Genomic DNA, 20,336 nt, shown 5'->3' with positions numbered 1-20,336 from the left:
TAGAGTAGTCATAAACTCAAGTTTTAATGCTGCAAGAGACACAAAGTTGCATCTTAACTGTGACTTTGAAAATCTTAAGGTATATCTCTAAAACTGCCTATTTAGAGAAGGTAGGCATCTTAACTACCTTTATGATACATTTCTTTCTGCATCTATGAGCCTATGTTTCATTTTTTTCTTATTGCTATAGGCTTCTCAAGAGTCCAGACAACTAGTGGCGCCTGTTATGAAACTCAATAACTTAATCCCTCCAAATGTCCCCTCTTGGCCATCATCCTGTATGAGTCATAGCATAATCAGGGCCACTTTTAGTCACAGTCAAAGCTTAGGTGCCAGGTTTAGCTTGGCTAGCAGGGAGAACATGTGCACATAACTGCTACATGTGTGAAGAACAGTGAGGATCAACAAATGAGGTGCCACCCAACTAAACTGGCTTGTGGAAGTATTTTATTTTACTGTGCTACACTGCTTATTTATCTAAGACATTTGATCAACTTAATACAGCCCATCCTGTTATGTAACAGGTGATTGATGATGTGTCAGGTACAGAACGCGCGCTTCTTTCTACATGTGTCTAGGACCCACTCTTCTTTTGAACTTATTTTTAGAAGGATCCTCCCCAACAACCAACTTATCCCACAGTTGTTCTGACGACTACACACTAGTAACAAGTTTATATTCATGTCATCGACCCAATAAAGGAGGGCTGCAACAAACACTTTAATTGACAATAAGCCAGCAACAGCTGTGTCATTCCCAAAACATATACTCATCTGTGGGTGGGCGGGTCACCCAAGGGTACACACTCTGGAATGTGACAGAGGCAAGGTGCCTCAGAATGGATGCCCAAGTCATTATGCAACTGCAGTATAAAAGAGCCTCTGACGGTCAGTCACGTTCAGCCCGGCTGGAGAAGGAGAAGTGGAATCGGACAGAGAGTTCCTCCTACTCAGGGTAAGTGGGAACGTAGCACCAGGGGGTGGCCTTTCTCTTTTTGCTCACTTGTTTGATCAGAGAATATATAAGTGAAGGTAAGCTGCTCCTCTCTGAGCATTCATTGCGCTCTATGGAACTCTTTTGATTGTTCATTTTAATGTCTTTTTCTTTTCTTTTTTTACTTCTTAGACATGGATTTTATTGTGCCTCCCTCTGTGACAACTGGTGGTATTCCATGGGAGAAGGTTTTACCTCCTCGGCTGAACGGGTCTCATGGCTATTATAACTGGTCGCCATCATTACTGATCCCAGAGACTGAGAGTGCCAGCTCTGCAGAGGTAGGTCATTTCTTTAAGTTAGAGTTAAAAAGAGCCAAATGCTTAATAACACTTCAGACAAGCATACAATGTCACCAAAACAATGTACTGCCAATCTTTAAATCAAATCTTAGTTTCAATTAAACACATCTTATATTTCTTTTCATTAAACACAGAAGACTGAATCAGTTAAATGCCCTCAAAAAAAAAACTTTCTCTTTTGTTTACACCATGCATGCTCAAATACATCAAATTCATCAAAGGAAATATGTATTTTTTGTGTATTCGCAATAATCGTTACCCTTTTCAAAAACATCAGACATTATTTCAACTTGTGTTGACAGGTCTACTGTGATGAGATCGGATTTACAGTTCAAGTGGATGTGAAGCATTTCAACCCGGAGGACCTGCTGGTCAAAGTTGTGGGAGACTTTGTAGAAGTGCAAGGACAACACAAAGAGCTGAAGGTCTGTTTACCAAGAGAAACACATTTTTTTTTTTTATCTAATTTTGACCGTATGGGTTAAAAGACATTCCCTTGTGCACCTAATAAGAAAACGTGACAAGTAACACATTCTTCATGAGATCCTTCTTTAAATAACACGAACGAAAGGACGAACTGAGGTAAGGAATGAAAGACAATGCAGGAAAGAAAAAGATAGAAAGAAAATATAGAAGGATGAAGGAACAAAGGAATGCTAGAAAAGAAAGTAAAGTTGAAAGGAAGAGCAGGTGAAGATAAAGAAGGAAAACACAGTGAAGAGGAAGGATAGAGGAAAATGGTAAAATATGAAGGACAGAAGGATGCTAGGTGTAAAGGTAGCCAAGACAACCTTTTTACAGATGGGATGTAGCATAATGTTTGTGAAAACAAATTTTCCTCTACACTTTTACTTCCCCAACCCCTCTTACCAAACCTGGAAAAATACTAAAATGAAAATCCTTTCATTTTACCATGTTTTTTTTTTTTTTAGGACAAAATTTAAAATGACTGATTTATTCTTTAAACCTGTATTTAACTGTCTCCTGGCAGAAGGAGGGCCACGGCTTTACAACCCTGCAGTTTAACCGCCGCTACCGAATCCCAAAGGGTGTGAACATCATGGCGCTGGAGTCAGCTGTCTCCCCTGAAGGCATTCTCATCATATCAGCCCCAATGCTGCAGATCGAAGGCACCAGATGCCTGACTTAACACTGAGGCCTCTCTCATCTTCACCATATAAGGAAATAAAACAGCGGCCTTTATAAACACTGAGACACAAAGTAGATTTACTCCCAACAGCACACAGTGTACCGAAACACCAATCTGTTTTGTTTTGCTCTTGGCACTGATCTGATATTCCCCGCTCTTTGCGGTTTGTATATAAAGTTCTCCTCTAGTGTTTCTCATCGATCGTCCACAGTATTTCAACACACACCTCTGTGTAAATAGTCCTAACTCACTGTTGAAGCTGCTATACCTTTGAGCGACATTTGTAAATGCACTATATTGTGATTGTAATGAATGCATATAGACATATTCCAAACTGTATGTTGAAATATTGTCATATAAATAAACTTTATTTCAATATAAAACTACAAAAAACAGTCTGATTTGTTCAAGCCACTGCTTGTCCCTCCTGGAATTCATTCAGCCTCACATCCACCTCTCTGAAAGAAGAAAGAGGAAACATCATCTTCACAGAGTCAATTTGATGAATGAATCTAATAAAAATCCAAAACTATCAAACATAAGATCAGGTCAGACATTTAAGGCCATAAAAAAGCAAATGGATTAAATTATAGCTTTATTTAAATCTACCTTATCTGATCTTTCACCCATTTTCTCTGTTGGCGGAGGACTTGCAACAGAGGGTCGTCTTCAAACTCTTTTCCATCAGAATCTGACACAAAAACCAGATGTACAGAAAGAAAAATTTGATGCTACAAGCATATGCAGGAGTTGTAAAGCAGTATTGGAATATAAATATTTCTTAGTTATTGCCTGGACTGCAATCAAGCCACAGGATTACCTTCAGCCTCTTGAAGCAGCTGTGAAATGACCTGCAGTGAGTTCTGTGTGACATGTAAAGGAGCCGCGGACCCTGAAGGTGAGGAGATGTTTTTAGGAGTAGAAACGGGTGAAACTGGAGTCTTCTGAGCCACCGTAGGGAACAAAACCTCTGAAACTACCTGTTAAAAGTCCACCAAGAACAATACTGGATTCAGATTGCAAGTTGTAGTGTCAGTACACTAAACCACAAGATTTATTTTACACTGAACTTATTAAAATGTGTACTAGTGTGGAAATTTGTCATCAACTGGTGAGTGATACAGGTGCTCTACCAGTAAATATGCTCCCTATCTACCCATTTTCAAGACAGGCAAGTATTGCATGCAAGTAAAAGCAGAACTTGAGCTGAGATTGTATTTTAGTAAGAATCAGAATAACGCTCAGCATGCACGTTTACTCGCCTGTCCTAAGGCAGTGTGAACTGGAGAGGATGGTGGTCCATGACCCCCACTGCAGCTTTCCTTTGGAACCGCCTTGCCTTCATCATGATGATGCCGCTCTTTTACTGATGTTGTGTTTTTTGGATTGCTCGGATTTGAAGAGTCCCTGATTGAACAGCAATCACAGTAAACATGTTAACCAGCTAAAAAAATAAAAGGAAAAAAAAAAGCATTCATATTTCATTATACAGGTGGACTTTAATTGCTAAGAATATCTGTGAAAAGCTGATGAATTTCAGCAAATCAATCAAAAAGTGGAACGTATATTGACTGTTATGTTGAAACTTTTGAAAACAGAAATGGTCCATTGATGAGGACAGTATACTTTAAAATGTCACTGCTAAACAAGCTTGTCATTCACAGAATGTATGCAAGGATATTAATGGAAGATTGAGCGCAAAGAAAAATTGAGAATGACCAACTACGACTATGAAGAACTTATAATTCAAGCAAAAAAAAAAACAAAAACCCCAAAACAATTGAAGCAAAGAGAACGTATTGAGGGCATATCATGTAGAAAACATGGACATTCCTTTCAGTGGGATTAATTTCTGTTTAAAACAGCAAATCGTCATTTTGAGAAACAGTTGTGTTTTTGTTTTTTTGTTGCCATTAATCTAACAATTTAATTAATATATATACGAGCTTGACTTTTACAGCAGAGTTACAGTATAATAATTTTACTTTTAGAAGATATTCAGGTTTACAGATCTACACCTGTAATAAGTTGTTCATATTTCACCTCACAGCTTTCCTCTGCTGCCTGGAAGGTAGGGCTGTCTTCTGGTCAGACTCTTTTGTCACCAGTTTCTTCTTCTTGTTCTTATGGAGTATTTTTTGCTGACTACAACCATCTCCTTTTATGTTTCCAGTGGATGCATGCCGTGAGGCTGGCAAACGTTCTTTGACAGGCCAGTCACTGTTGGTTCTCAATAAGCTTTCTGAGACCTGGGTTTCTCTGTGGACAGCTTTGGTTTGGGCCTCAGGCAGCTTCTGTGAAATGCTTTGCTCATCATTAGCAAGAGTTGGCTGGTTGGGGCAGGGAAGGACATCACAAAGTAAGTGCATATGAGGGGGAATATGGGAAAGAGTCTGGGTTTGAGACATCCCAGAAGAAGAGGGAACACCAGCAGTAAGGAAGCGTGTAGGACTTGGAGCTGGAGCACCTCGTCTGTGGGCCTCAGTGGTTTCTGCTTGGGAAGAGGTCATGTGTGGATGAGCGTCGCTTTCTGAGAAGCGAGGAGGCTGGGAGCTCTGTTGCTGCCGCAAATTACACAACAAGGATTATAATCATGCTATTTTGTGTTTGACATAAAACAAATATATACACTTTTAAAATCCAACCTTGTAAGCTTCTGCACTGACTGATGCATGGAACAAACTGGGGGCTTGCCAGCTGAAAGCAGAATCATGAAGCCCTGATTGCTTCATGGACTGGGACCACCCTCTAGCCTGCTCCATCTTTCTCCTTAATCGCCACTGGAACAAAATATCGTCCTCTGGTCGAGTGGGAGGTGTCATGGTGGGCATGACATATTTCTGAGAGGAGGCAGCAGCAGCAGCTGGGTCTGGACAGATCGGCGCTGTAAACACAAAAAGCCCAGCCGTAATGTTTGGAGTAAACACAAGAGAGGATACGGTTTCTTGCATCAAAAACAACTAAAACTGGAAATTAATGGCTGCATTCAAAGATGTATTTCATGTTATTTGCCTCACCATTAGTTGATTTCATCAAACTGGGAATCAAAGGCTGTCGCACTGGCTCGTTCACACTGACAGAAGAGGAGAAATCGGAGCAGCCTAGGCCATCTGAACTAACAGGAATGGACCCATCACTCTGACTACATTCACTATTAGAAAGATAACAGTTTTATTTTAACTCATGAACACTAACCACTTATCGGTAATGCTAGTTAATGCACTACACACCCTCTCAGGAGAAGTCTGCTTGCTCTTTCTTGAAGGTTTATTAATTCTGTATCATCATATTCCCCCTGAGAGCAGTCAGAGCCAACCTGGGGAGCAAAGAAAGTTGTTTAGCCCTAAACAACAGAGTGAGTGAATACAAATACAATACAGCACTTTAAGAAAAAACTAAATGATAAATCTCAAGAAGCAAATTATCTGGCTTTCTAAGAAATGTCCTGGTATTTTTTGAAATCATTTTTAGAAACTATACATTTGACAACAGTAGGCTGAAGTGTGCATTTAATTATTAATAGTAGCACCTAAAGCATCTACAACTAAGAGAGGTTTTACAAGGTTTTACATGCTCACAAGGGTGTGCATGTAATTATTTCCATTACAGTTATATTAATGGACGAGATTTTCCAGGGCACAACTAGCTTCCCAACAAATCTGGACACTCAATTTAATATTGAAGAAGAGACCAACAGGAGAGAGATGAAATGCAGACAAATTTCCCTTTTCTTGATTCTAATCAGTGATCCTGCAAGTCAAATGCTAATTTGTTTTTTTATTATTATTATTCATGAAAAGGCACCAAAACTAAGAACACCCCCCATTTTTGGTATTTAAAGGTATAATAAACAACATGCAACTTGATGTACTGTTTTGTTTAGTAAGAAAATTCTATTCATGAATATTCATGAATAGGGACATTTTAATTCCTTTCTTTTATGCTAGATTCAAAACTACAAACACTATTAAAGCATGTTTTTATTATCTTATGTGGATTGGTTTTTAGAAAAGGAAAATCAGAACAGATCAATATTCGAATTGGTAGGTCAGTGAAAAGCAGAAATCTGTGTTGGTCAGAAAAAAAAAAAAAAAAAAAAAAAGATTAGTCTGTCTCTAATTGCAATCTGCAGTACACCTATTTTTTTCTGTCCAGATGGTTAAGCGAACCTGGTTTCACAGTGTTTCATTTGAGTAAACTTATTAATGCACTCACATTTAAGAATGTGTCATGTTGAGGCTGCGCATCTAGACTGTCAGTGGTAGAATCATGGCCATCTTTCAGGAACGGGGAACATCCATTCATTGAAAAGAAACGTATATTATGTTTGTTAGAGAAAGAAAGAGCAAAATTCGCAAGTTCATGGTTTATCCACATAAATACACAAACAGGGAGTGTACCTTTGTCTAGTAATTTACCAGGGTTTGAACTGGGGACTGATGAATGGGTCATCCACCAAAACGGGATCTGTTCCCCCCCATCAGTAGAAATCATCTGTCGGCGCTCTGCTCGACTTTGAGGCTGACCATGACGAAAACGTTCTATGTATCTGTAAAAGTATGTATTAGTACTTCCCAAAGCAAAAATATATATGCATATACACTTAGAGTGAGTTGGACAGGTATTCATAGTCCTTGAACATTTTCTCACATTATCACCACAAACCTCGAAGGGGATGCTCCTTCAGCAGAGATGAGGAAGCTTCTGGTTTGAATTGACAGTGAGATGGATTGTGCTAAATGTTGAGCAAGTCAGGAAGATAGTCTGTTAGAGGATGTAGAAGATTTTGAAACAGGTGAACTTTCACCTTCCTCAAGACAATGACCTGACTCTCCATCCAATTTGACTGAGTAATTTCCAAAGATGAACAAGGAAACAAATCTGTCACTATATGTACAAAGCTGTTACAGAAACATGTCAACAGACCTCCAGCTGTTATTGCAGGAATACAAGGTTTTACATATTTCTGTGTAATTAGGAAATGCCACTCTTTCTTTATTTGAATTTGTAAACTCTTTTTCTCCCACTTCACAGTTAAGATCTCACTTGTGCAAGTCTAGCACATAAGTTCAGACAAAATACACTGAAATTTGTGGTAATAACATGAAAAATTTGAGGATTATGAAAACGTCTGCAAGGCACTGCAATTAGGAAAACAATAGGAAACATACTTTGCGAGTACAGAATCCTCCTTCACTCCAGATGGAACTGTGGATGTCTCTAATTTTGTAGAGAGTTTGTCTGGCAACATTTCAGGGATGTCAGCATTCCCCTCAGGAGAGGATCCACATTCGGTAGAGGGCCAGATCTCGGTAAATACATGCTGTCCATCACTGGCAGGAAAATCATGATTTTCATTCAGCTGTTCGCTTTCCCGGTTTAGAGAGCGAGGTGGACTGTTAGAAGTCTGATGTAAACGAACAGGACTTAGAGTCTGTAAAAGAAAAAAACAGACCAAAAACGTGAGACATTGTATTAGTAGATCAAGTAAATTAGAGATAAATTCCATTTTAATTCAATGTTTATTAGAACACAACAGTCGAATTTGGTGTATTATCCAAATTGACAAAAATATATCTGGTTAAGGCAGCCTTCCGGATGACAACATAAGATTAAACCCCTACTGAGCGAGCAAGAGATGAAGTTCTGCACACTAAAATAATGCAGGATGAGCTGCAAATGATGAGATGGAGGGGTTTTCAAGTCCAGTCTGCAAATTAATTGTGTATATGTTAATAACTTTTAAACATACAATTTTCTTCTCATTTTTTGACAGCGACTTCTTGCGTGATGGGTAGTAGTGTGCCCTCGTCTTCACCGTGGATACAGGTGGGAATGGATTCTGCCTCGTAAACAGTGGTTCGCTAAAATACAACAAATTTTACGTACTGTAATTTATAATGACAACAGTCCAAATGTGCACATTGCTTCTTACCTGGATTTCATAGCAACTTCAAGATGTCACAGTTTAGTTAACAGTTAACTTAACACTAACACAAATTAACGTCAGGAAAAAAAAAAAATACAGATTTTTCAGCGCTGGTCTGACCTTGTCCTCAATAGTTACCATAGAAGCAAACGAAATACCTTATGTAACTACACACAGCACGTGAAAGACCAGCTTAACGTCAAATACAATCTTAAACAAAAAACATCACTTAAAAACTGTCTGCTTTTAAAAAAAAAAATATCAGAAGCTCTTGAGTCTGTCGACAGAAGCGCAAGACATGTTTACTGCTACGTTTGTTCACTCACCAGCCAATAGATGACAAGTAAAAATTGATTGACGTATGATTTGTCCAATCACAGATGATACATTGTTTACACAGGCACCAATCGGGTGATTGGAGACCGGCAGCGCGCGGAAGAGGAAAGCCAGCTTCGAGCTTGTCAAAAACAAGCTAACTTAGCAACGGTAGTTGAGCTAGTACCTTTTATTCTCCGAAACAGTAATAAACGAAGTAAGGTATGTATAGGTAATAATATGTAATTAATTAGGAGCTACCAGAACAACACATTTTTAGTATAAGTATCTATATTTAGAATTTAGATTTTGGAGTCGCTTTAACAGTTTATGTAGGCTAATGAAGAAGAGTGGCTAACTGGCTGAACAACTAACCGTAGCTAACTGGCTAACGTTGCTGTTACCAAGCAATCAACAAGAGGTCGTTGTTAGCTCAGTGTCCCCGTATACCTCTGTTAGAGGTACAAAACAGCTGTTTTCGGTCTGTTTTTCTGAGCAGCCTGTGGGAGTAAACTGAACAAAATGCACCACGTCAAGATAAAAACAGAAAGGCCAGGTAAGACATTCATAATTATAAAACCTAATAAAGTTGCCACCAATCACAAAATAAAGTACTTCGGAAATAATATTTTGTATTTTACATTATTATTGTATATAAATTACTTGAACAGGATTTATGTTTGATTTTCATGAAGTGTAAAAAACATGGGAAAACTAAAATTGTACATTTACATTTATTTTGCATCTCCGCTAATATCGTAATTTTTTTTTTTAAACCCACCCCTTTCTAAATCTCAGTGTATTTGTTAATTACTGTTTTATGAATAATTTTGCTTCTTTAGATCTGGAGAGCACAGGTCCTCGCGGGAGGTTGGATGCTGTGCTAAAGGGTTTAGTAGAAAAGAGTGAAAATGAAAGGTTTGTAAAATGGTGCTTATAATCAATATATTGATTATCACAACTGTGAAAACTTTTAATGCTAACAGTCGTTTTTCTGCACTTTAAACAGAGAACCAAATGAAGACCCAGGAAAGTTGTCAGTGGATGCTTTAAGCAAGTATGGACTAGTATTGATTTATCCTTTCACTTTATTAAACTTATCTTTTTACCTTCACATTATTGCACCTTTGTGTCAATATTGTTGCATTGTAGTCATCCAATGGCCTTTCTGCTCATTTTAGAGATTTGTCTCCATCATCTGCTGGAAAAAGGTAAATGTGTCTTTTGATGAACATACACATGTTTCTCCTTTTATGTCCAGATACATTTTAGCATCACAAATCCATAAATTACGTTTATTGCTTATTATTTAATATTAAATGTTTTTGGACAGTCCTACACGTAGGTCCCAATGGTTAAATTGAGTTGTTTTTTGCTGTTTTCGTCTTCATTTTCAGACCTTCAGCAAGATTTCCACAGCACAGAAGGAAGAAAAGAAAGGAGATGGATGAGGGCATCCCAGAGACGAATCAACACAAACAGAGTAAATTGAATGCAGATATTAATCCAATGACAGTTAGATTATTAATTGTACCTCATTTATTATTGGTCAATTTATCTATTTACTGTGTTGTGAATTTTGTCTCTTTTTCTATGTCCTTTTATATGTCTCCCTTTTATTTAGATGCATACATTATTAAGTTGTTTGATCGCAGTGTTGATTTAGCTCAATTCAACACCACCACCCCACTGTATCCAATCTGCCGTTCCTGGATGAGAAACAATCCTTCTGTTAGGGAACCCGCAGTTTCTCCAAGATCCCCTCAAAGCATACCAGAAGAGGAGGTGGGACTGTTAATAAGTTTGTCACTTTTATTTTGTTCATCACACACAAGCATTAACAAAAAAGTAACGGATGTTTATGACAGCCAATGGCTACATTACAGTTGATGTTTTTTTTTGACTGTTTAAAAAAAAAAACAATTGCTAAAGCATTGGTTAGCTAAATGTTTTTCTTGAATAGTCATAACCCATACTTTCTTTGAAACCGTTTCCCTTTACCTTCTTCATCTTATGTTTGAGGTTTCATAAAAACCAAGTCGGAACAAAAGGAGACAGATGCAGAAAAAATGCCAAAAAACTCCTACGGTTTTTGTAGTTTTTAGAAATGAAAAGAAAAGTGGTCATGTTCAAAGTGGGCAATTATGTAGTGAGTTTTCATAATGTCTAGATAACCCTGTGAATACTAGAAACATGACTTTTGGAAATCTCTACTTTGCAAAGGATTTTTTTGCCACATATGTGGAAGCAAATAGCTAAACATTTTAGTTGGGCCAAATATCTGTTTTCATGTGAACAGGGCTTTATTCGCAGTTTAGTTAAGGTTGTTTTTAGGAGGTGACATGTTTAGTAAAGCCCATCTCTGCATTGTTACATTAGAATAGCTTGCATGAGAACTTATTAAATTAGTTTTAATTTAGAAAATTTGTTTTTTTTAGGTCACAGACATGATGAATGGCAAAGGTCAGAATGTGTACCGACTTCCTCCTCCATCTGCCTGTCCAGTGTGCCCATCTGGCGAACTCATCAATCTCAGGATCCCACAGACTGAAAAGCCCACTATTTCCAAGGTTCTAAAATCATGTGATTATTTCAATGATATTTTTGTCTTTTTCAATTTTACTGGGAAATGGAAATGGCAAATCTCTACTTACATATTATCTATGATGAATAAAGTTGCTCTCTTTGCACAGTTCACAGAGGTTCCCGTGTCAGGAGCTCTCATCAGTGACCATATGGAACGTTGGAAAAAGATAAGACAGAAGTAAGTCCTTCATGAGCTGTATTAGACCCTTTATTATTGTTTTTTGTGTGTTTTTTGAAAAAAAATTATTCTTGCTCAGAAACAGTCATGATAGTCCAAGATTCACTTTCAGTGTTTTCTGGGACTGGAGTTAATCTGATTCAGAATGCTTTTACCAGCACTTGTTGGTTAATTTATGATTAAGCAAGACTTGTGTATTGGGAAAGCTATCTGTTTTGAAGGTAAAGGGTGATTGTCAAAAACATATATATATATATATATATATATATATATATATATATATATATGATTAAATAAATTAATTGTGGACAACCTGCCCATGAAAGAATTAGCCAGCATTTCAAAGAAAGTTATGGGGAGTTAAAATATAAAACTTTTGAGAGCTTAAGTTTGCCTTTAAACTTTGAACACTCCCAGCTGCCCTCAGGTCTCCAACAAAATAGCTCTGCAGCTGGCGCCATGGAAACTAAATGATGCCTTTAAAGATTTTTTCCAAAATTTCAGGGTTAACACTTGCACCTACCTTCCTGAGAAGTGAAAAAAACACACTACAGAAAATGATAATGATAATAATAGTTCTGGGTCCTTTGACATTTTTTTCCCTTGTATTTTCATTTCTGTGTATTTGCTGGGTCATGCTGTGTCACCTTCTTTTGTGTTAGAGAAATGACTTCCTCACAAATGAGAGTCTGTTATACAAAATAAGTTTCCTGTGATTCCTACACATCATACGTGATGAAAGTTGCTCCATGGGGAAAATCTAATTTTGGGAATTCTTCAGAACTTCCGCAGTGCTCCTTTTTTTTTTTTTTTTTTCTACAGTTATTCAGTAACTGAAATAAGCAGAAGGGGAAAGAAATGGGGTGATAAGGTCTATCTGTGTTTGGGTAACTAGTTGTGGTGCAATTGTTTTTGGTAAATTGTGAAATTTTTATAAAATGAGAACAGTGTAAATGCTAGCAAATAATAGCTGCAAGCTTGCAGTACAACAAAAACAAGTGTGAACACTTTTTAGAAGAGTTTTATATTTAAAAGGTGTTTTTTTTTTTTTTCTTGCCGTAGATGGAAGGAATGCTCCAATAAAAACCAGATGAGATACAGTGAGAGCATCAAGGTTCTGAAGGAAATGAAGGAGCTCTATGACCACTGACTGCCTGCATTGTATTTGTTTGCAGCAGAATGGACTCTCCACAGTTGGAAAGGAGCCATGCATTCATATTTGATGTTCGCTGACTCCTGCATACAACCATAGATGAGTAGAAAAGAATAGCAGAACTTTGAACCTTAACAGACATTTTGTCCCTTAAGTTACAGAAAAGATATTTGGCAATTTCCTGTGTGGGGGTATGTTGGAGTGTCAGACCTGATACTCAAGTACATTTTGTGTAAATGTCTACATAAATGACTTTTGAGGTAGTATTTTTCTCACACACACACTGGTACGTTCTTGATATAACCCAAAAATGATTAAAGTCTACTGTAATGTATTCCTGTGTTTGTGGTTTTTGTTTGTTTACTATTTTTGTCTATTAGATAAATCTTTGTAACAAAAAAGTTAGAGCTGAAATGGTTGGTTTTTTTCTAAGCACACAGAAGTTATCCATATTGATTTTTATTTTTTTTCTTGGAACATGTTTGATTTTTCTTTTTCTTTATCATGACTAATTATAAGAGCTCGGTTTCATTATTCTGCAAGTGGGGAAGCCCCAGAAATTGAGTGTTCTCATTTTTTATCTCCAATGCAACAGACCTGATAAGGTAACAGGTAACAGAAAACATACATTTCTTGGAATTATTAAAAACGTCTGGTTACTGCAGCAACAAATTACTGCAGCGTTTCTCTGAAGTGTCATTTCACTTCAGACTGAAGTTAACATACTGAACCTTTGTCTCATTGGCCTACTGTGTAGTTCTCACATAATTGTTAGTTTTACTGCTATAATGGTAGAATTACAATAAGTGTAACAGCACAGATGCAAAGTTCAACTTCATTTGGTAGCTGCGGTCATTGTGTAATTGACTTTGTCTTGTTCCAGTGGTTTAAATGTATTTTTCTGCCCAATATACAGCAGAAAGATATAGTTATGTCTTTTTTTCAAAAGTTGGCTGTTCACTTGTTACAGAGAACAGACTCATTAAGTCAGTTTGTTTCAGTACTTGTATCCAATTCAAATTCCAGAGTTTCAGTTCATTATGTTCATGTTCAACCTTATACTAGATACATGCAGGTCCCATTTACACAACCAGTTGCAGTATTTTACCCTACTGCTCATGTTTCAGATCGCACGATCTAACCTTACAAACAGGAAGTCTAGCATAAACCACTGTGGTGTGTTGTAAGATAACATGCTGTTGAACACGTGAGAAACATTCTTATAAATATGCTCACAAAAGTTGTTCAACAGTTTTTGGATCAGTATTCTTTTTATTATGCCTAAATCTGAATCATGGGATTGTAAAAAGCAGCCCATTATTGTTATAACTCTGTTACTAAGCATGTGTGGACAAACTTAACTTTACAAGTTAATGTGAATTACCGGTATATGAAATTTTACATTTTGGAGGATGCAACTTTGAGCAATTCTGAATAATTTCCTGCTTGACATACATGCAGGGTTTATTCCTTCACATTGCTAATTCCTTCAAGTCGAGAAAAAGCTTTCAGAAACGAGCTGAGATCTCGTGTGGTTTCCTTTACATGAGCAATACCAACAAAAAATGTCCAAAAAAATCACAGATATTCTTTTTTATGCTTGGCGTATTCTTATTCACGAGAAATAAAAAACTGAGAATAGTTTTGCTTTTAGAGGACAGAATCAGTACTAAAGATTGGATTAAAAATATATCTGTGAAAATATTTTTTTTTTATCATTGCAGCTGCTGATTTCATGTTGTCATGAATAACGCAATTGAGTGGTTTTCTGTGGTCCTTGACTACGATACAGAAATGCTTTGTATTGTAGTTTAGCACATAAGGAGTTGATATAGATATGTACTTTAAAAAACAGACATTTTTGCTGTGGCAGCATAAAAATTAAATCCTCTGAAAAAAACAAAACAAACAACTCATCATTTATCATCCAATGCTAGTGCTGTTAATTCAATTTCATTGTAAAAAGGACCACAAATGTCCAGAGGCTTTTACTCAAAATCAGATTTGGGTATACTCTTTTACTAAATATTTAGTATAGAAACTATATATTTAGTTTGTGAAGAAAGAGTGACTCATATCTCTTCTGAGTGCTAACAATACTCAGAGAAAAATCAAAAAAGATTACAGAAAACCATCACCAATTAGGACATTGTAGTTCATTTTTGGACCTGCAAGATCTATAATGATTTACCATTCTAAATTGGAAATTGGATTTCTACAAAAATCCAATGTCTTTATTCCATTATAACGTCATTTTATAGTCATAGTAGTCATTTTATTGTTGAGTTTGTAAAAATGCAAAAGATATGCTTTGTCAACTTGACAATATTGGCCCTTGTTGCAAAAAAAATTGGACACCACTGTCTTAAGGAAGCTGAGGTGATTAGAGGGACCTTCTGCTCATCTGCATTATTAACTCTTATGTATCTCATATTTGTCTGGGCTTTACTTCATACATAACCTTTTGAATTGGCTGTAACAAAGTGCCTCTGGAATTAATTCATGCTTTATTATGGGATTCCAGAGCATATACACTCAGACCAGGGTACAGATTTTGAGTCCAAGCTCATTGAAGAGCTCTGTGAAGTTGTGGGCATAAAGAAGAGTCGAACTACCTCGTACTCCCTCCAGCAGTCGAACCAGGAATTTTTCTGATTTGTTTTCATTATTAACTTACTCATAATTTCAATCTGGATAGACTCACACAGAGAAAAATAGCAGTTAGAAGGTTTAATGATACAATTCTTTGGCGCTCGAACCAGCAAAAGACTAGTGAGCTGAGGATCACCAAGGGCAGGTGATCGCAGAGAGAGAGCCGGAAAGGTGATCGTCAGGATGAGGGTGGAGATGGGGTGGAGGCGGGTCAAAGCGCGGCTGGAGAGCAGGAAGATCCAAGGTAGGTTGTCCTTTTGAAGGGTTCCGTGAACGACGATTGGCTGGAGCGGTGCGGCGCACCCATCCTGATTGGCTGCGGCGGGGGCGTGGTGAGTGGATGAAGTGGATCAGCTGTGTGTTGTCTCCCAGCCTGAATTTTTGCCTAGGCTCCATTAGCCATTTTAGTATCCATATTATAGGTAATATATGTTACATCAGCACTAGCCCTAACATGGCATGTCCTCACTATAAATCCTTCTCTATTTGTTGGCTTCAGGTAATATTTTATGTCTGAGAAACCACATTTCGAGTTTTAATTTGCTGTATGCGACAATTTTAAAGAGAATCAGGAATAAATTAACGGATTTATTAAATTTACTTTTTGATGTAAAGCAGCTGAATTAATTTTTTTCTTTTTTTGCAATGAGTAAGTATAGCTTTGATCTAACTTTTCTGTAGTACAGTGCAACAATAGGAAGTTAAGCTATAATGATGTAAACATATTTGTTAAATTCATGCTATAACCTGACAGAAATAGGATGAATTGCAGTTTTCCATTATGCAGTTTTATAGTTTAAACAGATCTTATTTTGCCCTAGTTTAGTTTTAGATTATTTATTTGCCTTTCCAGTCCAGAAATGATATCACATAGACTTTCAGACTTTAAGACTTTGGCAATTTCAGCACAATTGCCAAAATTAATTTCACAGTTTTATTTAATTACGGTTTAGAACAGTGGTTCCCAAACCGGGTCCTCAAGAACCCCTGTCCTCCATGTGTAGGTGTCTCCTTGCTTCCAAACACCTGGCTTAAATGAATGGATGACTTGGTGGCTGCAGAAGAGGTTGTGCAATCATTTGAATCAGATGTGCTAGAACAGTAATGCATCTAAAACATGAAGAGCAGGGATACTTAATGACCAGGTTTGCGAACCATTGGTTGAGAAAATCAATGCACTATTTGTATTTTTATACTGATACTACTTCTACTGTATTCTAGAATATGAAACTAAACATTTTCACACACCACCATTATTTTAATTCCCTCTTGACAAGCCTTATGTATGAACTGTGGTTGTAGTAAGAAGCATGAACTTTGTAAAGAAAGCATTCCTTATATTCGAAAAACATTGAGCTGTTGCTTTTTATTTTTTTATTATTTTTAACACAATAGAATGTAATGGCTGCAAGGAAGAGCTGCAGTACAATGTTGCGATTCAGATAAGGTGAATGCGAGCAAAAAACCACACAGAAGTGTATAGAGGTTTCTGTTATTCCTGCTGCTTTGTTCGTTTCAAACCAAAACACTCTGTCTCAGGTTCTTGTTATATCCTGTAAGATAAGAAATCAGGACTGAACATGTGCCAGGATTGTTTTACAATCATATTTTTAATAATTGCTAAAACAGTCATTAATATTTTTTAACTCTTTTGATGATGTCATCAATGAAGTAGACCAACATAGAGATGCGAGCATTTCTAAACATACAGGTTCATTAAACCATAAACTTGGCATGTACAATATACTTCTGCAGGACACCTACACAGGCTTTCAGTTACATTTGCTGATTGAATGTGGAAGGGAGAGGGTTCTGTGTGATTTTATCAGGCGTTCTGTTGTACATGTCAGGATGTCTCGATAACCACGTACAAAAACACCTGTTGATGATAAGTGATAAATGATGAAAAACAAGCAGACGTCAAAAATATTCTTTGAATTTTTTTGCACGTGTTCACACTACTCTACAAATAAGCTTTGCTCAGATCACGTCAGTGCCCTTTATTAAAGTCCACCATCTCAATCAGTTTGTGGCTGTTTTCCTCCGTGTTCATGGACTTCTTTGTACAGATCTCTTTTTTTGGTTTTGTTAAGATCATCGATGTCTCAGTTTCTTTCCCCTCAGCAGGGGCGGTAGAATCAGACTTTCTGGGAGTCCTTGACAATGAACGAGACAACGTAACAAATGATACGTGGTCCTCTGCAAGGGCATTTTCTAGAACCAACCAAATGGACTGCTTGAGCGTCTTCTGGAACTCATCGCACATGAAAACATAGAGGATGGGGTTCAAGCAGCTGTTCATGAAGGCAAGACTTACAGTTAGAGGACCTGCAACAAGAACAATGTTCTGTACATCTGAGTAATTATGGAATTTTAATTGTATGAAACTCAAAACATGAAAAGGCAACCAGCAGGTAAAGAATGCAAAAATGACTGAGAAAATGATCCGGTGACATCTTTGTTTCCTCATTCTCTGCAGACGCCTGGCACGGATCCCTATGGCCACATATGAGAAAAATATTGCCAAGAACGGGAAGAGAAAGCCCATAACAAAGCGGAATATATACAATGTCCATTGTTTGTTTTCTGTCATAGTTGAAGGATACTTGCAGTATGTCTGATTCTGAATGTCTTCCACAGTACGAAAATATGCATAGGGTGTGCTACAGATGCCTGCAGCCAACCAGATTAGAGCACTTATCACTTGAGCTTTGTCAACGGTGCGCTTGTTTTGTGCCCACACCACCACCCAGATGGACAAGCAACGATCCAGACTTATAGCTGTCAGAAAAAAGACGCTGGCAAACATGTTGACCAAGCTCACAAAGTTGTTGAGTTTGCACATAGACTGTCCAAAAGGCCAGTGGTGCTGCTGAGAGAGAGAAACTGCTGTAAACACCAGGAACGCTGTGAAGAGGAAATCGGCCAGAGCCAAGTTGAGAAACCACACAGAGTTGACAGTTTTCCTCATCTTGAAGCCGGTCACATAGATGACCAGACCATTACCCACTGTCCCAACCACTATAATCACACAGTAGATGACCAGTGAGAATGTCTGTATGTGCTTTGCTGCCATTTCCAATCCTGTTGGATGACTTACAGATGAATTTCCATTACCTAACAAAAATATAAATATTGTATTAAACATTCACTAAGACATGTTTTAAGATAAATAGACTTGCATCTCCACATGCATATCCTTTATGCAGATTTCACATGAGGTACAGAATACAATTCTACTATCAATTAAAATGATCAATTTGCATGTTCAAAGCAACTCACCATTTGCCATTTTGCTTTTGGTTGTAAGAGTCTCCCCTCACTTTGACTATCTCTGTCTAACCTTACCTATATTTGTTCTCTATGTGATTACTCCTCCTTCTCACCTCATAAACCTGCCAATGAGAATGCCAATGGGTGTGGATAAACTCACAGTTACACTTTTGGGTGCAAATCAACATTTAGCTGCAGATGGGAAAATTAAACAACACATTAGGAAGTGACATTTTTGCCATAAGCAAACACACGAAGGGAAAAAGTGCAATAGTCAAAAGTAACTTTTTGGCCTGTGTGCAGAACTTATCTTAAGCAGTTTTGCTAGATGGAGCTGAATGCAGGGGAGTAACTTCTAGGAACCTGCTAGTGGGTGCAAAGGACTTGAGACTGGGGCAAAGTTTTACTTTTGATGAATATACTTATCTTTATTTTGCTACTCTACTGTAAGGTTTTATGTTTCTGTACAACATTATGCTTTTAATCCTGTAAACCACTTTGAATTGCCTCATTGCTTAAATGCGCTAAACTAATAAAAATTGAGTTGATCTGATCAAAGCAAAATCTAGTTTTGTAGAGGAGAATGGACCAAAATTTAAGATGTGCAAACCTGGTAGAGACACAGAAAACAAATTACAAATTACACACTTAGCAGTGTCTGTAGGCAGCAATTTAATATTTATGTATGAGTGTTTCACAGTCTCCTATGGTATTTAAGGTTTTGCTTGTGCTCAGTACACTCGCGCTGTGCTTCAGTGTTCAAAAAGCACTCGCTGGAAGAGTTTATATAGAAATACAAATAATATGTTTACGTGGAGATTTTATTAGTGAATAAAATCACTGGAGTGAATAAAAAACTGGGACTTAATTTTAAAATCGGATTTGCAACAGGTGATAAAAGACCCAAAAATAAAATAAGTTAATCCTACATAAGAGATTCATGTTTTTTTTATTTACATGATTGAATAAAGTTTCATTTCATGTTCATTTACTTAATTATCAACTGTAACAAAACTACTTAATTATTTTTGCGTTGATATAACTATAAGAATAAGTGACTAAGTTAGATGACAAAAAACCATTGTAATCATGCTCTATCATCTCCGGAAATTACGCAAGACAACAGCTAAATGTGATTGGACAATAATAAGAGGGGGCTTTTGAATCTTAACCAATAAGAACACCAAGATGTCCAAATCTGGTAGACCTATGATCTGCTAGACTTACAACTGTAATTGTATCAAAACGTGGCTCTGCAATATTTATAAAGTTGGGATTAATACAAATTCACACCACACAGAAACTTCACTTTTTATCAGGAACAAAAGGTGTTGGTAATCTTAACAATAAAAAATTATAGACAAAAACATAGTCACACCCAATTATTTTGATTCTTGCATTTAGACATAACAAGTCAACCAAACGTACATCATGATTCTTTAGATAAGTTATCCAACGGTTACTTAGATAATAAATAAGAAAAACATAAACATTTACTTTCAAAACAGGAGGAGAAATTTCATACTTTCCATAATAACTGTTATCTTTTAAAATGATATCTAAGAAATCACTCTTAAAGTAAACTTGTTCCTGATAAGGTTTTTAATAGTAATGATAAATCGTTACCTAACAAAGCTAATGAACGAGCTAAGGAGCTATTTTAGGCCTGTACATTATTTCTAACTCCTGGGCAGACAACAGTGTGAAAAAAAAACGTAAATCTAACTTAAAACTAAAATAAATATCGATTCACCTATATGATTTGTATTTGTAGCCATTTTCCTTTTTACATAAACTTTTTAGTC

The 20,336-nt window shown here is 37.0% G+C and overlaps 4 protein-coding genes across 10 annotated transcripts; 2 read left to right on the top strand and 2 right to left on the bottom strand.

Moving 5' to 3' along the window:
• Positions 1 to 822: 822 nt before the first annotated feature.
• On the top strand, positions 823 to 2,639 carry hspb6 (heat shock protein, alpha-crystallin-related, b6). 2 transcript variants are annotated; one of them, XM_044117508.1, is made up of 4 exons: positions 823 to 954; positions 1,126 to 1,274; positions 1,598 to 1,720; positions 2,287 to 2,639. In XM_044117508.1, exons 1-4 carry the CDS (start codon positions 843 to 845, stop codon positions 2,443 to 2,445), a joined length of 543 nt encoding a protein of 180 aa, XP_043973443.1. In that variant the 5' UTR covers positions 823 to 842; the 3' UTR covers positions 2,446 to 2,639. The 2 variants fall into 2 exon arrangements, with proteins under 2 accessions (XP_043973443.1, XP_043973444.1); XM_044117509.1 differs by having other exon boundaries at positions 916 to 1,031.
• Positions 2,640 to 2,792: 153 nt separating this feature from the next.
• On the bottom strand, positions 2,793 to 8,782 carry proser3 (proline and serine rich 3). Of its 4 annotated transcripts, none has more exons than XM_044117463.1 (13): positions 8,701 to 8,782; positions 8,198 to 8,309; positions 7,617 to 7,879; positions 6,846 to 6,994; positions 6,661 to 6,722; positions 5,676 to 5,761; positions 5,463 to 5,596; positions 5,091 to 5,329; positions 4,489 to 5,006; positions 3,708 to 3,852; positions 3,266 to 3,425; positions 3,055 to 3,136; positions 2,793 to 2,903 (listed from the first exon to the last, which is right to left on the bottom strand). In XM_044117463.1, the coding sequence occupies exons 3-13, from the start codon at positions 7,694 to 7,696 to the stop codon at positions 2,852 to 2,854; spliced, it is 1,707 nt and encodes a 568-aa protein (XP_043973398.1). In that variant the 5' UTR covers positions 7,697 to 7,879; positions 8,198 to 8,309; positions 8,701 to 8,782; the 3' UTR covers positions 2,793 to 2,851. The 4 variants fall into 4 exon arrangements, with proteins under 4 accessions (XP_043973398.1, XP_043973395.1, XP_043973396.1 ...); XM_044117460.1 differs by lacking the exon at positions 8,701 to 8,782 and adding an exon at positions 8,381 to 8,688; XM_044117461.1 differs by lacking the exon at positions 8,701 to 8,782 and adding an exon at positions 8,381 to 8,688 and having other exon boundaries at positions 4,489 to 5,000.
• Positions 8,783 to 8,803: 21 nt separating this feature from the next.
• Positions 8,804 to 12,940, top strand: lin37 (lin-37 DREAM MuvB core complex component). 2 transcript variants are annotated; one of them, XM_044117503.1, is made up of 10 exons: positions 8,804 to 8,911; positions 9,189 to 9,245; positions 9,532 to 9,607; positions 9,699 to 9,746; positions 9,871 to 9,900; positions 10,087 to 10,172; positions 10,314 to 10,474; positions 11,128 to 11,259; positions 11,383 to 11,453; positions 12,516 to 12,940. In XM_044117503.1, the coding sequence occupies exons 2-10, from the start codon at positions 9,212 to 9,214 to the stop codon at positions 12,601 to 12,603; spliced, it is 726 nt and encodes a 241-aa protein (XP_043973438.1). In that variant the 5' UTR covers positions 8,804 to 8,911; positions 9,189 to 9,211; the 3' UTR covers positions 12,604 to 12,940. The 2 variants fall into 2 exon arrangements, with proteins under 2 accessions (XP_043973438.1, XP_043973439.1); XM_044117504.1 differs by having other exon boundaries at positions 8,842 to 8,860.
• Positions 12,941 to 16,991: 4,051 nt separating this feature from the next.
• LOC122831365 (C3a anaphylatoxin chemotactic receptor-like) lies at positions 16,992 to 19,482 on the bottom strand. 2 transcript variants are annotated; one of them, XM_044117489.1, is made up of 2 exons: positions 18,541 to 19,482; positions 16,992 to 18,375 (listed from the first exon to the last, which is right to left on the bottom strand). In XM_044117489.1, exons 1-2 carry the CDS (start codon positions 18,548 to 18,550, stop codon positions 17,249 to 17,251), a joined length of 1,137 nt encoding a protein of 378 aa, XP_043973424.1. In that variant the 5' UTR covers positions 18,551 to 19,482; the 3' UTR covers positions 16,992 to 17,248. The 2 variants fall into 2 exon arrangements, with proteins under 2 accessions (XP_043973424.1, XP_043973425.1); XM_044117490.1 differs by having other exon boundaries at positions 18,645 to 19,482.
• Between the last annotated feature and the right edge of the window lie 854 nt (positions 19,483 to 20,336).

Source organism: Gambusia affinis, linkage group LG05, assembly GCF_019740435.1.
Source record: "Gambusia affinis linkage group LG05, SWU_Gaff_1.0, whole genome shotgun sequence".
NCBI lineage: Eukaryota > Metazoa > Chordata > Actinopteri > Cyprinodontiformes > Poeciliidae > Gambusia > Gambusia affinis.
Note: the sequence above shows the minus strand (reverse complement) of the source record. Positions and strands in the feature narration are given on the sequence as shown.

Bases quoted from the DNA above. Each gene is read 5' to 3' on its own strand.
- hspb6 (XM_044117508.1), top strand. From the start codon at position 843: ATGCCCAAGTCATTATGCAACTGCAGTATAAAAGAGCCTCTGACGGTC. The intron at 955-1,125 runs GTAAGTGGGAAC...TTTACTTCTTAG, and splicing joins GAGAGTTCCTCCTACTCAGG to ACATGGATTTTATTGTGCCT. The intron at 1,275-1,597 runs GTAGGTCATTTC...TTGTGTTGACAG, and splicing joins AGAGTGCCAGCTCTGCAGAG to GTCTACTGTGATGAGATCGG.
- proser3 (XM_044117460.1), bottom strand. The intron at 5,597-5,675 runs GTGTGTAGTGCA...TCTTTCTAATAG, and splicing joins AGCAGACTTCTCCTGAGAGG to TGAATGTAGTCAGAGTGATG. The intron at 5,007-5,090 runs GTTGGATTTTAA...AATTTGCGGCAG, and splicing joins TCAGTGCAGAAGCTTACAAG to CAACAGAGCTCCCAGCCTCC.
- lin37 (XM_044117503.1), top strand. From the start codon at position 9,212: ATGCACCACGTCAAGATAAAAACAGAAAGGCCAG. The intron at 9,901-10,086 runs GTAAATGTGTCT...CTTCATTTTCAG, and splicing joins CCATCATCTGCTGGAAAAAG to ACCTTCAGCAAGATTTCCAC. The intron at 11,454-12,515 runs GTAAGTCCTTCA...TTCTTGCCGTAG, and splicing joins TGGAAAAAGATAAGACAGAA to ATGGAAGGAATGCTCCAATA.